The following is a 17,202-nucleotide window of genomic DNA, read 5'->3' as shown; positions in this document are numbered from 1 at the left end:
ATTAGTATAATGTTTGCATTCTTCAAGTTTTCTGGGGCCCTTGCAGTCGTTAGACACTTCGTATATAGAGCCACCAGTTTTCCAAGCATTATGTCTCCTCCATCTTTGACTAAATCGACTGTTATTCCATTTTCTCCTGCCGCTCTTCCTTGTTTCATGTCTTGCAAGGCCCTTCTGACGTGAGGCTTGATGGCCATCAGGCCATCAGGCCTCACGCCGTATGTCCCACCCTCGTCGCCAGTTTGTAGTAGCTTCGACGGGGCGGCCGGACGCGGGACCTATGGAGTGAGGCCTGACGGCCTGGCATGAAGCGCCGCAAAAGTAAGATCCGGGCTGCTCGAGTCGGCGACCAGACAAAGAATGCGTCTATTCCGGTGACGGGAAAGGAAATACATCACACCTATTCCGTGCAAACTAATCTGAAACGCTATTAAAGGCAAGTAGATGCCGCAAAACAAATAGACTTCAGATAAGGTATTTCAGGGCGTAACTATAGCAAGCTGGGCATGCATTTCAAATGCACTTGTTTAAAAGGTCCCTTACCCTGCAGGTGAGCTATCGCCATGACGCACAGTGTGACAGACGACACACCTCCTTCTCTGGCTCCTCTTATACCGCATTTGTGAGCCCAACGTTTAATGAACAGCACCAGGGGAGCAACTCTTTTGTCAAGCTTGCTGTAGTGTTTCAAATAACGTGAGCTATCAACTGCTGCGGCGCTGTTGACTGTCACATCGACTGGGATCCCAGTGGTGTGCGTCAGCTCTAGCAGAGGCACTCGCGCTCGCACGATGTTGACGCTTGAAGCGGTGCAGAAACGTGGGCAGAGAGAGGAATGTTGAATTCAGAACGATCAGTGCTGTGCCGTGTGTAAAGATGCATGTGGCACATCAACTGCACACGCTGAACTCTACAAGAAAATGTTCTAACACAATCGGCACCAAAATAGAGTCCTCAAGACACCTCTGTTAAAAATATGAAGGGGGAACACGCTTTGCACCCACTAAGATTTCAGAGTGAGGCCTTCGTGGAAGATGGTACCATGAGACAGCGATCCAGCATGGATTCTACATTAGGGAAGTGGGTGAAGTTTTTCTTAGCTAGCTCATTGGCGCAACACTGCCGGTTTGTTGGTAGAGCGCAGTTTCTTCAATGAAGCAGTTTAAATCCTTAAGCTGTAAAATCTTTCACTGCACTACCATTGCGCTATATTTGGCTGCTTTCTGTGGCTACTTCAATTTCAAAATATAGTACGGAATCACTGAAGGCAATGTTTAACTTTGAAGAAGTGATCATATAAAAATGGCACAAATTATTTATGCCACATATTATAAAGACAAGGTATCCTTAGCTGACTTTACATAGGTTTGACACGTTTGGGATCTGTCCATCTTGTAACCTATTCCAGACATTGAACCACCCATTTGTGTCTCTAGAGCGCTGTAGCGAGTCGCAAGAGCTATGAAAATGCATGTCTCAATGAGACAAGAAATAGAGAAAATAAAATTGCCGGTACGGGTGTGATTAGCACGAACACGACAAAAAATTAACCACATTGCTCGATACCCCTGTAAAGGGTGCACTGGCCTTCGATATAGACATCCTGACGAGGCTAAGCTGTCGTACAGCATTCTTTTGGGAATTAAAGCGAGCTATTCCAGCAAATTCTTCAAAATGTTGGTCACGTTCACACGAAACGCCACACAGAGGCAAGGCCTGTCGATAAGTTGTGGATTGGCCTTTTTCTTCGCTAACGGCAATGTAGGTAATGCGAGATTCCTTTAGTTTACATTTTAGAAGCGTACCCTGATTGTGTGTCTTTAGCTTGATACGCTTGTCAGCAAGAACGGAGACATGCCAAAATTTTTCCTGAAATTTACTAGGTGCCACCCAGTGCCCATATTTTTTGGTGCCATTTTTGTCTCCTATTTCATTAATATCAACTAAAGGCATTATAAAACCAAAGCTAATGATTTGCCTAGGCCCTCTGCTTAGGATGCCGTATTCTACTTTTTCCTAGGTACGCCTCTCCGTCTGAATATGTGCAGCATGGACGAATATTTGAGAACAGTGTTTTGTGCATAAAAACTTCTAAACATCTAGTTAACATCATAGATGATCAGATTTACATGGCGCCGCACATGCAGTTATGGGTCTCGGACCTCTATAAACGGCTTTGCAATTTCCGGCACAAGCAACAAGTAATAATTTCGCTAGAATAGCAGCTTGGGCTTGTTGGTTTTTCATCATGGTGTTAACAGCGCGGTATCGTCTTCTCATCTCGTGTCCCATCTACATTTCGCGCTGTTAACACCAGGAAGCAATAATTGCCAGTTGAGCGGGCAATATTCTCTTTTGATTCCTTCATGTAATACTTCCAGTTTTGAATGGCATATCATTTGGTGCAACAGGCGGCTCCAGAAATATTGCTGTGTGGCATTTTGCCGCACATTTCTCTCTCTGGTAACTGCCTACCCTTTGTTAGGCCATGTGCAGGTGTATAAGTGACAGCTTTACCGTACAAAAAGTTGAACTAGCTTTTTCTTCAATATAAATTGTGATTTGACATTGTAATAAAGAGAGCACATCATCTACCTGCGTAACGGATGACCAGTTACACAAATTGTGTTGCAAAGAGATTCTTAACAATTAGTCTGCCCAAGTGCCAGAGCAATTAGCTTTGTATGAGTTTCTGCCACACTTTATAAATGTTGGTCTGATGTTAAGCCCCATTGCATACATACCTAAGAGCTCAGTACTTTGAATGTAAATCTGAGCTAAACCGCTTGCTTGGCACTTATCGCTGATCGAAGTTCAAGTTTGCACCTGTTCGTTCTCTTTTTGGCATTTTCTATCGTGTGCAGAATTTCCCTGCCTGTGCCTACCCGCCTGTGTGAAATGATTCGGTGATTCAGGGCATCAGCTTATATTTACATACACATATTGATCATTCACTCTCCTGCCCCAGTTTTCTCCACGTCATTTTGCCCAGAGAATACTTTTCCTTTGAAGGTGCTGCTTCTTTTCACTACAGAGAAGCAATGTTGCAACATACCTTCAAAAATATATTGCATTGCACAACTAGACAGGTATACTTCGTCTCTCCTAAACTAACTTTACGCACAATTTGTACTTATAATTTCATCATCATCATCATCATCATCAGCCTATTTTATGTCCACTGCCAGGACAAAGGCCTCTCCCTGCGATCTCCAATCGCCCCTCCCCTGTGCCAACCGATTCCAACTAGCACCCGCAAATTTCTTAATTTCGTCACACCCCCTAGTCTTCTGCCGTCCTCTACTGCACTTCTCTTCTCTTGGTAACCATTCTGTCACCATAATAGTCCAACGGTTATCTAATGTGCGCATTACATTACCTGCCCAGTGCCATTTTTTTTCTCTTAATGTCAATTAGAATATCCTCTCTACCCGTTTGCTCTCTGATCCAAACCGCTCTCTTTCTATATCTTAAAGTTATGCCTAGCATTCTTCGTTCCATTGCTCTTTGCACAGTCCTTAACTTGTTCTCTAGCTTCTTTGTCCGCCTCAAAGTCTCTGCCCCATATGTCAGCACTGGTAGAATGCATTCATTGTACACCTTACATTTCAGTGATAATGGTAAGCTTCCAGTCAAGCTTCCAGTCAGGAGCTCACGATGACTGCTGTATGCGATCCAGCCCATTTATTTTTTCTGTAAATTTCCTTCTCATGGTAAGGGTTCCCTGTGATTAGTTGACCGAGGTAAACGTACTCCTTCACAGACTCTAGAGGCTGAATGGTGATCCTGAACTCTTGTTCCCTTGCCCGGTTATTCAGCATTATCTTTGTCTTCTGCACATTAATCTTTTGCCCCACTCTTACACTCTCTGTTAAGGCCCTCAATTATTTGTCGTAACTCGTCTGCAGTGTTGCAGAACAGAACAATGTCACCGGCAAACCGAAGGTTGCTGAGGTATTCGCCGTGAATCCTTACTGCTAAAACTTCCTAGTTTAATAGCTTGAATATTTCTTCCAACGATGCAGTGAATAGCATTGGAGAGACTGTGTCTCTTTGCCTGACTCCTTTCTTTATAGGTATTTTTCTAGTTTCCTTGTGTAGAATTAAGGTGGCTGTGGAATCTCTGTAGATATTTTCCAAGGTATTTGCGTAAGCGGCCTGTATTCCTTGATTATGCAATGCCTCTATGACTGCTAGTATGTCTGATGAATCAAATGCTTTTTCGTAATCTATGAAAGCCATATAGAGAGGCTTGTTGTATTGTGTGGATTTCTCAATAACCTGATTAATCCCTTCCTGAAGCCCACCAGCTCTCTTGGCTGACTACAGTCCAGTGTTGCCCTTATTCTATTGGAGATTATATCGGTAAATATTTCGTGTAATATTGCAAGTAAGCTAACAGGCCTCAAATTTTTCCGTTCTTTAATGTCTCCCTTTTTGTGGATTAGTATAATGTTTGCATTCTTCAAGTTTTCTGGGGCCCTTGCAGTCGTTAGACACTTCGTATATAGAGCCACCAGTTTTCCAAGCATTATGTCTCCTCCATCTTTGACTAAATCGACTGTTATTCCATTTTCTCCTGCCGCTCTTCCTTGTTTCATGTCTTGCAAGGCCCTTCTGACGTGAGGCTTGATGGCCATCAGGCCATCAGGCCTCACGCCGTATGTCCCACCCTCGTCGCCAGTTTGTAGTAGCTTCGACGGGGCGGCCGGACGCGGGACCTATGGAGTGAGGCCTGACGGCCTGGCATGAAGCGCCGCAAAAGTAAGATCCGGGCTGCTCGAGTCGGCGACCAGACAAAGAATGCGTCTATTCCGGTGACGGGAAAGGAAATACATCACACCTATTCCGTGCAAACTAATCTGAAACGCTATTAAAGGCAAGTAGATGCCGCAAAACAAATAGACTTCAGATAAGGTATTTCAGGGCGTAACTATAGCAAGCTGGGCATGCATTTCAAATGCACTTGTTTAAAAGGTCCCTTACCCTGCAGGGGAGCTATCGCCATGACGCACAGTGTGACAGACGACACACCTCCTTCTCTGGCTCCTCTTATACCGCATTTGTGAGCCCAACGTTTAATGAACAGCACCAGGGGAGCAACTCTTTTGTCAAGCTTGCTGTAGTGTTTCAAATAACGTGAGCTATCAACTGCTGCGGCGCTGTTGACTGTCACATCGACTGGGATCCCAGTGGTGTGCGTCAGCTCTAGCAGAGGCACTCGCGCTCGCACGATGTTGACGCTTGAAGCGGTGCAGAAACGTGGGCAGAGAGAGGAATGTTGAATTCAGAACGATCAGTGCTGTGCCGTGTGTAAAGATGCATGTGGCACATCAACTGCACACGCTGAACTCTACAAGAAAATGTTCTAACACAATCGGCACCAAAATAGAGTCCTCAAGACACCTCTGTTAAAAATATGAAGGGGGAACACGCTTTGCACCCACTAAGATTTCAGAGTGAGGCCTTCGTGGAAGATGGTACCATGAGACAGCGATCCAGCATGGATTCTACATTAGGGAAGTGGGTGAAGTTTTTCTTAGCTAGCTCATTGGCGCAACACTGCCGGTTTGTTGGTAGAGCGCAGTTTCTTCAATGAAGCAGTTTAAATCCTTAAGCTGTAAAATCTTTCACTGCACTACCATTGCGCTATATTTGGCTGCTTTCTGTGGCTACTTCAATTTCAAAATATAGTACGGAATCACTGAAGGCAATGTTTAACTTTGAAGAAGTGATCATATAAAAATGGCACAAATTATTTATGCCACATATTATAAAGACAAGGTATCCTTAGCTGACTTTACATAGGTTTGACACGTTTGGGATCTGTCCATCTTGTAACCTATTCCAGACATTGAACCACCCATTTGTGTCTCTAGAGCGCTGTAGCGAGTCGCAAGAGCTATGAAAATGCATGTCTCAATGAGACAAGAAATAGAGAAAATAAAATTGCCGGTACGGGTGTGATTAGCACGAACACGACAAAAAATTAACCACATTGCTCGATACCCCTGTAAAGGGTGCACTGGCCTTCGATATAGACATCCTGACGAGGCTAAGCTGTCGTACAGCATTCTTTTGGGAATTAAAGCGAGCTATTCCAGCAAATTCTTCAAAATGTTGGTCACGTTCACACGAAACGCCACACAGAGGCAAGGCCTGTCGATAAGTTGTGGATTGGCCTTTTTCTTCGCTAACGGCAATGTAGGTAATGCGAGATTCCTTTAGTTTACATTTTAGAAGCGTACCCTGATTGTGTGTCTTTAGCTTGATACGCTTGTCAGCAAGAACGGAGACATGCCAAAATTTTTCCTGAAATTTACTAGGTGCCACCCAGTGCCCATATTTTTTGGTGCCATTTTTGTCTCCTATTTCATTAATATCAACTAAAGGCATTATAAAACCAAAGCTAATGATTTGCCTAGGCCCTCTGCTTAGGATGCCGTATTCTACTTTTTCCTAGGTACGCCTCTCCGTCTGAATATGGGCAGCATGGACGAATATTTGAGAACAGTGTTTTGTGCATAAAAACTTCTAAACATCTAGTTAACATCATAGATGATCAGATTTACATGGCGCCGCACATGCAGTTATGGGTCTCGGACCTCTATAAACGGCTTTGCAATTTCCGGCACAAGCAACAAGTAATAATTTCGCTAGAATAGCAGCTTGGGCTTGTTGGTTTTTCATCATGGTGTTAACAGCGCGGTATCGTCTTCTCATCTCGTGTCCCATCTACATTTCGCGCTGTTAACACCAGGAAGCAATAATTGCCAGTTGAGCGGGCAATATTCTCTTTTGATTCCTTCATGTAATACTTTCAGTTTTGAATGGCATATCATTTGGTGCAACAGGCGGCTCCAGAAATATTGCTGTGTGGCATTTTGCCGCACATTTCTCTCTCTGGTAACTGCCTACCCTTTGTTAGGCCATGTGCAGGTGTATAAGTGACAGCTTTACCGTACAAAAAGTTGAACTAGCTTTTTCTTCAATATAAATTGTGATTTGACATTGTAATAAAGAGAGCACATCATCTACCTGCGTAACGGATGACCAGTTACACAAATTGTGTTGCAAAGAGATTCTTAACAATTAGTCTGCCCAAGTGCCAGAGCAATTAGCTTTGTATGAGTTTCTGCCACACTTTATAAATGTTGGTCAGATGTTAAGCCCCATTGCATACATACCTAAGAGCTCAGTACTTTGAATGTAAATCTGAGCTAAACCGCTTGCTTGGCACTTATCGCTGATCGAAGTTCAAGTTTGCACCTGTTCGTTCTCTTTTTGGCATTTTCTATCGTGTGCAGAATTTCCCTGCCTGTGCCTACCCGCCTGTGTGAAATGATTCGGTGATTCAGGGCATCAGCTTATATTTACATACACATATTGATCATTCACTCTCCTGCCCCAGTTTTCTCCACGTCATTTTGCCCAGAGAATACTTTTCCTTTGAAGGTGCTGCTTCTTTTCACTACAGAGAAGCAATGTTGCAACATACCTTCAAAAATATATTGCATTGCACAACTAGACAGGTATACTTCGTCTCTCCTAAACTAACTTTACGCACAATTTGTACTTATAATTTCATCATCATCATCATCATCATCAGCCTATTTTATGTCCACTGCCAGGACAAAGGCCTCTCCCTGCGATCTCCAATCGCCCCTCCCCTGTGCCAACCGATTCCAACTAGCACCCGCAAATTTCCTAATTTCGTCACACCCCCTAGTCTTCTGCCGTCCTCTACTGCACTTCTCTTCTCTTGGTAACCATTCTGTCACCATAATAGTCCAACGGTTATCTAATGTGCGCATTACATTACCTGCCCAGTGCCATTTTTTTTCTCTTAATGTCAATTAGAATATCCTCTCTACCCGTTTGCTCTCTGATCCAAACCGCTCTCTTTCTATATCTTAAAGTTATGCCTAGCATTCTTCGTTCCATTGCTCTTTGCACAGTCCTTAACTTGTTCTCTAGCTTCTTTGTCCGCCTCAAAGTCTCTGCCCCATATGTCAGCACTGGTAGAATGCATTCATTGTACACCTTACATTTCAGTGATAATGGTAAGCTTCCAGTCAAGCTTCCAGTCAGGAGCTCACGATGACTGCTGTATGCGATCCAGCCCATTTATTTTTTCTGTAAATTTCCTTCTCATGGTAAGGGTTCCCTGTGATTAGTTGACCGAGGTAAACGTACTCCTTCACAGACTCTAGAGGCTGAATGGTGATCCTGAACTCTTGTTCCCTTGCCCGGTTATTCAGCATTATCTTTGTCTTCTGCACATTAATCTTTTGCCCCACTCTTACACTCTCTGTTAAGGCCCTCAATTATTTGTCGTAACTCGTCTGCAGTGTTGCAGAACAGAACAATGTCACCGGCAAACCGAAGGTTGCTGAGGTATTCGCCGTGAATCCTTACTGCTAAAACTTCCTAGTTTAATAGCTTGAATATTTCTTCCAACGATGCAGTGAATAGCATTGGAGAGACTGTGTCTCTTTGCCTGACTCCTTTCTTTATAGGTATTTTTCTAGTTTCTTTGTGTAGAATTAAGGTGGCTGTGGAATCTCTGTAGATATTTTCCAAGGTATTTGCGTAAGCGGCCTGTATTCCTTGATTATGCAATGCCTCTATGACTGCTAGTATGTCTGATGAATCAAATGCTTTTTCGTAATCTATGAAAGCCATATAGAGAGGCTTGTTGTATTGTGTGGATTTCTCAATAACCTGATTAATCCCTTCCTGAAGCCCACCAGCTCTCTTGGCTGACTACAGTCCAGTGTTGCCCTTATTCTATTGGAGATTATATCGGTAAATATTTCGTGTAATATTGCAAGTAACCTAACAGGCCTCAAATTTTTCCGTTCTTTAATGTCTCCCTTTTTGTGGATTAGTATAATGTTTGCATTCTTCAAGTTTTCTGGGGCCCTTGCAGTCGTTAGACACTTCGTATATAGAGCCACCAGTTTTCCAAGCATTATGTCTCCTCCATCTTTGACTAAATCGACTGTTATTCCATTTTCTCCTGCCGCTCTTCCTTGTTTCATGTCTTGCAAGGCCCTTCTGACGTGAGGCTTGATGGCCATCAGGCCGTCAGGCCTCACGCCGTATGTCCCACCCTCGTCGCCAGTTTGTAGTAGCTTCGACGGGGCGGCCGGACGCGGGACCTATGGAGTGAGGCCTGACGGCCTGGCATGAAGCGCCGCAAAAGTAAGATCCGGGCTGCTCGAGTCGGCGACCAGACAAAGAATGCGTCTATTCCGGTGACGGGAAAGGAAATACATCACACCTATTCCGTGCAAACTAATCTGAAACGCTATTAAAGGCAAGTAGATGCCGCAAAACAAATAGACTTCAGATAAGGTATTTCAGGGCGTAACTATAGCAAGCTGGGCATGCATTTCAAATGCACTTGTTTAAAAGGTCCCTTACCCTGCAGGTGAGCTATCGCCATGACGCACAGTGTGACAGACGACACACCTCCTTCTCTGGCTCCTCTTATACCGCATTTGTGAGCCCAACGTTTAATGAACAGCACCAGGGGAGCAACTCTTTTGTCAAGCCTGCTGTAGTGTTTCAAATAACGTGAGCTATCAACTGCTGCGGCGCTGTTGACTGTCACATCGACTGGGATCCCAGTGGTGTGCGTCAGCTCTAGCAGAGGCACTCGCGCTCGCACGATGTTGACGCTTGAAGCGGTGCAGAAACCTGGGCAGAGAGAGGAATGTTGAATTCAGAACGATCAGTGCTGTGCCGTGTGTAAAGATGCATGTGGCACATCAACTGCACACGCTGAACTCTACAAGAAAATGTTCTAACACAATCGGCACCAAAATAGAGTCCTCAAGACACCTCTGTTAAAAATATGAAGGGGGAACACGCTTTGCACCCACTAAGATTTCAGAGTGAGGCCTTCGTGGAAGATGGTACCATGAGACAGCGATCCAGCATGGATTCTACATTAGGGAAGTGGGTGAAGTTTTTCTTAGCTAGCTCATTGGCGCAACACTGCCGGTTTGTTGGTAGAGCGCAGTTTCTTCAATGAAGCAGTTTAAATCCTTAAGCTGTAAAATCTTTCACTGCACTACCATTGCGCTATATTTGGCTGCTTTCTGTGGCTACTTCAATTTCAAAATATAGTACGGAATCACTGAAGGCAATGTTTAACTTTGAAGAAGTGATCATATAAAAATGGCACAAATTATTTATGCCACATATTATAAAGACAAGGTATCCTTAGCTGACTTTACATAGGTTTGACACGTTTGGGATCTGACCATCTTGTAACCTATTCCAGACATTGAACCACCCATTCGTGTCTCTAGAGCGTTGTAGCGAGGCGCAAGAGCTATGAAAATGCATGTCTCAATGAGACAAGAAATAAAGAAAATAAAATTGCCGGTACGGGTGTGATTAGCACGAACACGACAAAAAATTAACCACATTGCTCGATACCTCTGTAAAGGGTGCACTGGCCTTCGATATGGACATCATGAGGAGGCTAAGCTGTCGTACAGCATTCTTTTGGGAATTAAAGCGAGCTATTCGAGTAAATTTTTCAAAATGTTGGTCACGTTCACACGAAACGCCACACAGAGGCAAGGCCTGTCGATAAGTTGTGGATTGGCCTTTTTCTTCGCTAACGGCAATGTAGGTAACGCGAGATTCCTTTCGTTTACATTTTAGAAGCGTACCCTGATTGTGTGTCTTTAGCTTGATACGCTGGTCAACAAGAACGGAGACATGGCAAAATTTTTCCTGAAATTTTCTAGGTGCCACCCAGTGCCCATATTTTAAGGTGCCATTTTTGTCTCCTATTTCAATAATATCAACTTAAGGCATTATAAAACCAAAGCTAATGATTTGCCTAGGCCCTCTGCTTAGGATGCCATATTCTACTTTTTGCTAGGTGCGCCTCTCCGTCTGAATATGTGCAGCATGGACGAATATTTGAGAACAGTGTTTTGTGCGTAAAAACCTCTAAACATCTAGTTAACATCAGAGATGATCAGATTTACATGGCGCCGCACATGCAGTTATGGGTGTCGGACCTCTATAAACGACTTTGCAATCTCTGGCACAAGTAACAAGTAATAATTTCGCTAGAATAGCAGCTTGGGCTTGTTGGTTTTTCATCATGGTGTTAACAGCGCGGTATCGTCTTCTCATCTCGTGTCCCGTCTACATTTCGCGCTGTTAACACCAGGAAGCAATTATTGCCAGAAGAGTGGGCAATATTCTCTTTTGATTCCTTCATGTAATACTTTCAGTTTTGAGTGACATATCATTTGGTGCAATAGGCAGCTCCAGAAGTATTGCTGTGTTGTATTTTGTCGCACATTTCTCTCTCTGGTACCTGCCTACCCTTTGTTAGGCCATGTGCAGGTGTATAAGTGACAGCTTTACAGTACAAAAAGTTGAACTAGCTTTTTCTTGAATAATATAAACTCTGATTTTACATTGTAATAAAGAGAGCACATCATTTACTTGCATAACGGATGACCAGTTACACAAATTGTGTTGCAAAGAGATTCTTAACAATTAGTGCCAGAGCAATTACTAGCCCTGTATTGGTTTCTGCCACACTTTATAAATGTTGGTCAGATGTTAAGCCCCATTGCATACATACCTAAGAGCTCAGTACTTTGAATGTAAATCTGACCTAAACCGCTCACTTGACACATATTGCTGATCGAAGTTCAAGTTTGCACCTGTTCGTTCTCTTTTTAGCATTTTCTATCGTGTGCAGAATTTCCCTGCCTGGGCCTACCCGCCTGTGTGAAATGATTCGGTGATTCAGGGCATCAGCTTATATTTACATACACATATTGATCATTCACTCTCCTGCCCTAGTTTTCTCCATGTCGTTTTACACGGAGAATACTTTTCCTTTGAAGGTGCTGCTTCTTTTCACTACAGAGAAGCAATGTTGCAACATACCTTCAAAAATATATTGTGTTACACAACTAGAGAGGTATACTTCATCTCTCCTAAACTAACTTTATGCACAATTTGTACTTATAATTTCATCATCATCATCATCATCATCATCAATCGATAGAAGAGTGGGGGAAAATGCTCATTGAAAAACAGCGCAAGTACACCAAAGAAATCGCGCGACCGACGCAGACGCCCGAGGTAGACGCCAGACGGCTCAAGCTGTGGGAAGCTAGACGCGGGCTCACCAAGAGGTGGAAGAAACAAAAATACAACAGGAAGCTAAAGATAAAGATCGCAGAAGTCACAGCGAAAGCAGAGGAGTACGCGGCGCAATTGGCAAGGCAAAATTGGCAGCAATTCAGCGACTCCCTCAACGGAACTTTGAACACAGCGAGGACGTGGCATATCCTCAAGGCTCTCATAGATCCGACCAAGACCAAGGCAGAAAACAACAAAACCATCTACCGGTTCATCCACCAGTTCGAGGGACCAGACTCGGAACTCCTGGAGAAGGTACGCGTTAAATGCTTCGGGGACACAAACGCAGCAGCTTACGCAGAGCGCTACCGCGGAAGAGAAAACGTTAACCTGGACAGACCCATCATGCGAGAAGAGGTCTACGCAGCGATTCGAAACACAACCAGAAACACAGCCACGGGTGCAGACAAGATAAATAACGCACTCATCCGCAACCTCAGTGAAGAGTTAGTCGCAGAATTAACCGACTTTCTCAACAAACACTGGGAAGCTGAGACCGTTCCCGAGGAGTGGAAGCATGCGGAGGTAGTGATGATTCCTAAACCGGGCAAGAAACTGCAAATTGAGAACCTCAGACCGATCTCGCTCACATCGTGCCTGGGAAAACTGTACGAACGAGTGGTGACGCTGAGACTACAACAGTACATGGAGGACAACGAACTGTATCCCCACAGCATGTTTGGATTCAGAGCAATATTATCGACCCAAGACGTACTGCTTCAAATCAAAAAAGAAGTACTCGGGAACGTCCCCAGGAGTGGGGAGAATATAATAATGGCATTGGATATCAAGGGAGCTTTTGACAATGTAAGCCACGAAGCTATCCTCACGGGCATGAACGACCTGAACTGCGGGAGGAGAGTCTACGGCTACGTCAAAGCCTTCCTTTCAAACAGAACGGCAACGATTGGCCTCGGAGGGCTCCGATCAGGGAAGTTCCTTACTCCAAACAAAGGGACGCCTCAAGGGTCGGTCATCTCCCCCACGCTTTTCAACATAGCAATGATTGGCTTGGCAAAACAGTTAAATGAAATCGACGGCATACACCATGCCATGTATGCCGACGACATCACCATCTGGGTTAACACAGGCTCGCTCAGACAGAAAGAAGAGAAGTTACAAGAGGCAGCCACCTGCGTAGAGGACTACGTCAGAGCAAGAGGGCTAGCCTGCTCCACTGAGAAGTCCGAGCTGCTGAGAGTTTGGAGAGGAAAGCAAAACCGCACAGTCCCCACCAGCGACGAGTTAAAGCTCCACGTCTACCTCGAGGGGAAGCCGATACCGGAAACGACGCTCATCAGAATCCTGGGGATGTGGATACAGTCGAACCAACGCTGCACCCACACCCTCGCCCTACTCAAGGCATCCACCCTACAAGTGGCCCGCATGATCACGCGCATCTCACACAGACGCCACGGCATGCGAGAGGAGGACACACTCAAGCTGGTCAGAAGCTTGGTCGTCAGCCGAGTGGCATACACCCTTCCATACTACAATCCCATCAAGAGTGAGGTACAACAGGCGGACGCGATTCTACGCAAAGCCTACAAAACCGCACTCCACCTTCCCCACAACACCTCAACCGAAAAGCTCCTAGCCTTAGGACTACACAACACCTTCGACGAATTGAAAGAGGCGCAACTAGTCTCCCAACAACGCAGACTACAGCAGACCCCACCTGGCAGGGAGCTCCTGAAGAAACTAGGCTGCGCCGATCAACTTCAAGAGATACAGAGGACCGAAACAATTCCGGACGAGTATCGCAACACACTAAAAGTAGCACCCATACCCCGGAACATGGATCCCAACCTACACAAAGCACGCAGAGAAGCGAGGGCTGAATACCTACAAAAGACACTAGCACCCCAAGAAACGACAGTATACGTGGACGCATCCACGTACGCCAGAGCAGCGGGGCAGAGCAACAGCAACGCGGTAGCAACGGTGATTGATTCGAACCTACGCGAGATCACCAGCGCATCACTACAAGGCTGTACGATAGTCGAGGCTGAAGAAGCGGCCGTCGCTCTAGCGGCTGCGGAGGGATATCGGTCTAAACGGTCTCTAACAATCCTTACAGACTCGCAAACAGCGTGCCGCAACTACCTACGCGGCAGAATAGGGCACGGAGCGCTCCGCATACTCCGCTCCGGAGACCCCATAACAGAACGACAAACAAAAGAAGAACCAATTAGGCATACGATAGTATGGACGCCGGGACACACGGGAGTGGCAGGGAACCAAGAGGCGGACAGGATAGCTCGAGGGTACACTTATTACCGAGCATCCAACATAGGCGACCTCGAGGAGACCGAACCTGTACCCCAAGACTATTCGGCGATACTAAATTACTACAAGGGCTGCAGAAAGCGGTATCCACCACCGCACAACTCCCTTAGCAGAGAGGACTCTGTCGCGTGGAGGCAGCTACAAACGGGCTCGTACCCGAACCTAAACGTACTCAGCAAAATTTATCCCACACAATACAATGACAAATGCCCCTGGTGCCACGAAACACCCACGCTGTATCACATAACGTGGGCATGCCAGAAGATAGACGTGGTACCCGTTATACCAAACCCGAGTGCGGAGCAATGGGAGGGAGTGCTCTCCAGCGATCGCCAGGTCGACCAAGAAGGTCTGATTCGGCGAGCACAACTGGCAGCAGCATCCAGCGGAGCCCTGGACTAAGGGCAACCGACCGTTGTGCTAGAAGGTGGACGATTCCATCTGAAGACAGCAGAAGACCAGCGAATATCTAGAGCTGATAAAGTTTTTCACTCACTCACTCATGGTCAGGGTTCCCTGTGATTAGTTGACCGAGGTAAACATACTCCTTCACAGACTCTAGAGGCTGACTGGTGATCCTGAACTCTTGTTCCCTTGCCCTGTTATTCAGCATTATCTTTGTCTTCTGCACATTAATCTTTAGCCCCACTCTTACACTCTCTCTGTTAAGGTCCACAATTATTTGTCGTAACCCGTCTGCAGTGTTGCTGAAAAGAACAATGTCACCGGCAAACCGAAGGTTGCTGAGGTATTCGCCGTGAATTCTTACTCCTAAACCTTCCTAGTTTAATAGCTTGAATATTTCTTCCAAGCACGCAGTGCATAGCATTGAAGAGACTGTATCCTTGTCTGACTCCTTTCTTTATAGGTATTTTCCTACTTTCATTGTGTAGAATTAAGGTGGCTGTGGAATCTCTGTAGATATTTTCCAAGGAATTTATGTTAGCGACCTGTATTCCTTGATTACACAATGCCTTATGAGTGCTGGTATGTCTACTGAATGACATTTTTCGTAATCAATGATAGCCTCATAAAGAGCCTTATTGTGTTCTGCGGATTTCTTGATAACCTGATTATTCACATGGATGTGATCCATTGTAGAGAATCCCTTCCTGAAGCCCACCTGTTCTCTTGGCTGACTACAGTCCAGTGTTGCCCTTAATCTATTTGAGATTATTTGGGTAAATATTTCATATGATATTGCAAGTAAGCTAACAGGCCTTTTTTAATGTCTCCATTTTTGTGGATTAGTATAATTTTTGCATTCTTCCAAGTTTTCTGGGACTCTTGCTGTCGATAGACACTTCCTATATAGAGCCACCAGTCTTCCAAGCATTATGTCTCCCTCCATCTTTGACTAAATCGACATTTATTCCATTTTCTCCTGCCGCTCTTCCTTGTTTCATGTCTTGCAAGGCCTTTCTGACCTCGTCGCTGGTTATAGGAGGAGTTTCTGTATCCTGTTCATTACTGTTTCGAGTGGAGTTCTCCCGAGTCCTCTGGGTACTGTACAGGTCAGTATAGAATTCTTCCGCTGCTTTGATGATACCTTCGAGGTTGCTGATGATATTACCCTGCTTACCTTTCAGTGCATACATCTTGGTTTGTCCTAGGCCAAGTTTTCTTCTCACTTATTTCAGGCTGTATCCATTTTTACGGCTTCTTCAGTCTTCCTCACGTCATAATTTCGAATATCATTTATTTTCACCTTGTTGACCAGTTTTGACAGTTCCACGAATTCTATCTTATCTCTTGAGTTGGACAGTTTCATTCTTTGTCGTTTATTTCTTATGTGCTTTGTTACTTGGGAGAGCTTTCCTACTGGTTGTCCTGGTGCCTTACCTCCCACTTCAATTGCTGCCTCTGATGCCAGTCTTGTTACTGTTTCATTTATTACCTCTATGTCGCCATCATCATCTCTCTGTTCTAAGGCTGCATATTTGTTTGCAAGTACCAGCCTACCTTTTAGCCTTACTGCCTCTAAGTTGACCTGTTTCTTCTTGACCAAATTTTGCTCTTTCTCTCTTCAAACTGAGGTGATTCCCAGCCCTCACTAAGCTATGATCACTGCACTTTACCCCAGTTATCACTTTGACATCGTGCACTATGCTGGGATCAGCAGAAAGTATGAAGTCCATTTCATTTCTTGTTTCACCATTAGGGCTTTTGCAGATCCACTTTCTCATACTACGCTTTCTGAAAAAAGTGTTCATTATTTGAAGCTTATTCCTTTCTGAAAATTCTACAAACATCTCTCCTCTAGCATTGCTAAAATCGACTCTGTATTTGCCAACTGCTTGTTCATCAGCCTGCTTTTTCCCCACTCTTGCATTGAAGTCACTCATTACTACTGTATACCGAGTTTGCACTTTTCTCATCGCTAATTCAACATCTTCATCAAACTAATCTGCTTCCTCATCGTCGTGACTGGATCTTGGAGCGTAGGCTTGTACTGTCTTTAATCTATACCTATTATTAAGTTTGATTACGACTACTGCTACACTTTCATTAATGTTGTAGAATTAATCAATGTTGCCCGCTATGTCCTTATCGATTAGGAATACTACTCCGTATTGCTTCTTATCAAGGAGACCTCTATAGCAGAGGACACAGCCGTTATTTAGCAATGTATAAGGCTCACCAGTTCTTCTAATCTCACTAAGGCCGATTATATCCCAAACGTCTGATAGTTCCTCAAAGAGTCCTACTAAGCTAGCC

General features: G+C 44.7%; 2 protein-coding genes across 3 annotated transcripts in view; one reads left to right on the top strand and one right to left on the bottom strand.

Moving 5' to 3' along the window:
* Nucleotides 1-813, bottom strand: part of LOC142557271 (poly(A) RNA polymerase GLD2-B-like) — a 34,927-nt gene extending 34,114 nt beyond the window's left edge. For both annotated transcript variants that reach the window (XM_075668987.1, XM_075668986.1), the window contains exon 1: nt 544-813. In XM_075668987.1, the coding sequence (XP_075525102.1) occupies nt 544-565 (22 nt within the window). In that variant the 5' untranslated portion in view covers nt 566-813. The remainder of the gene's footprint in view (nt 1-543) is intronic.
* Nucleotides 1-17,202, top strand: part of LOC142557270 (poly(A) RNA polymerase GLD2-B-like) — a 145,913-nt gene that overhangs the window by 67,155 nt on the left and 61,556 nt on the right. The gene's annotated exons all lie outside the window — the stretch shown is intronic.

The sequence above is a fragment of the Dermacentor variabilis genome, chromosome 9, assembly GCF_050947875.1.
Source record: "Dermacentor variabilis isolate Ectoservices chromosome 9, ASM5094787v1, whole genome shotgun sequence".
NCBI classification, from domain to species: Eukaryota; Metazoa; Arthropoda; class Arachnida; order Ixodida; family Ixodidae; genus Dermacentor; species Dermacentor variabilis.
The sequence above is the reverse complement of the archived record's forward strand: the minus strand, read 5'-3'. Positions and strand labels throughout refer to the sequence as shown.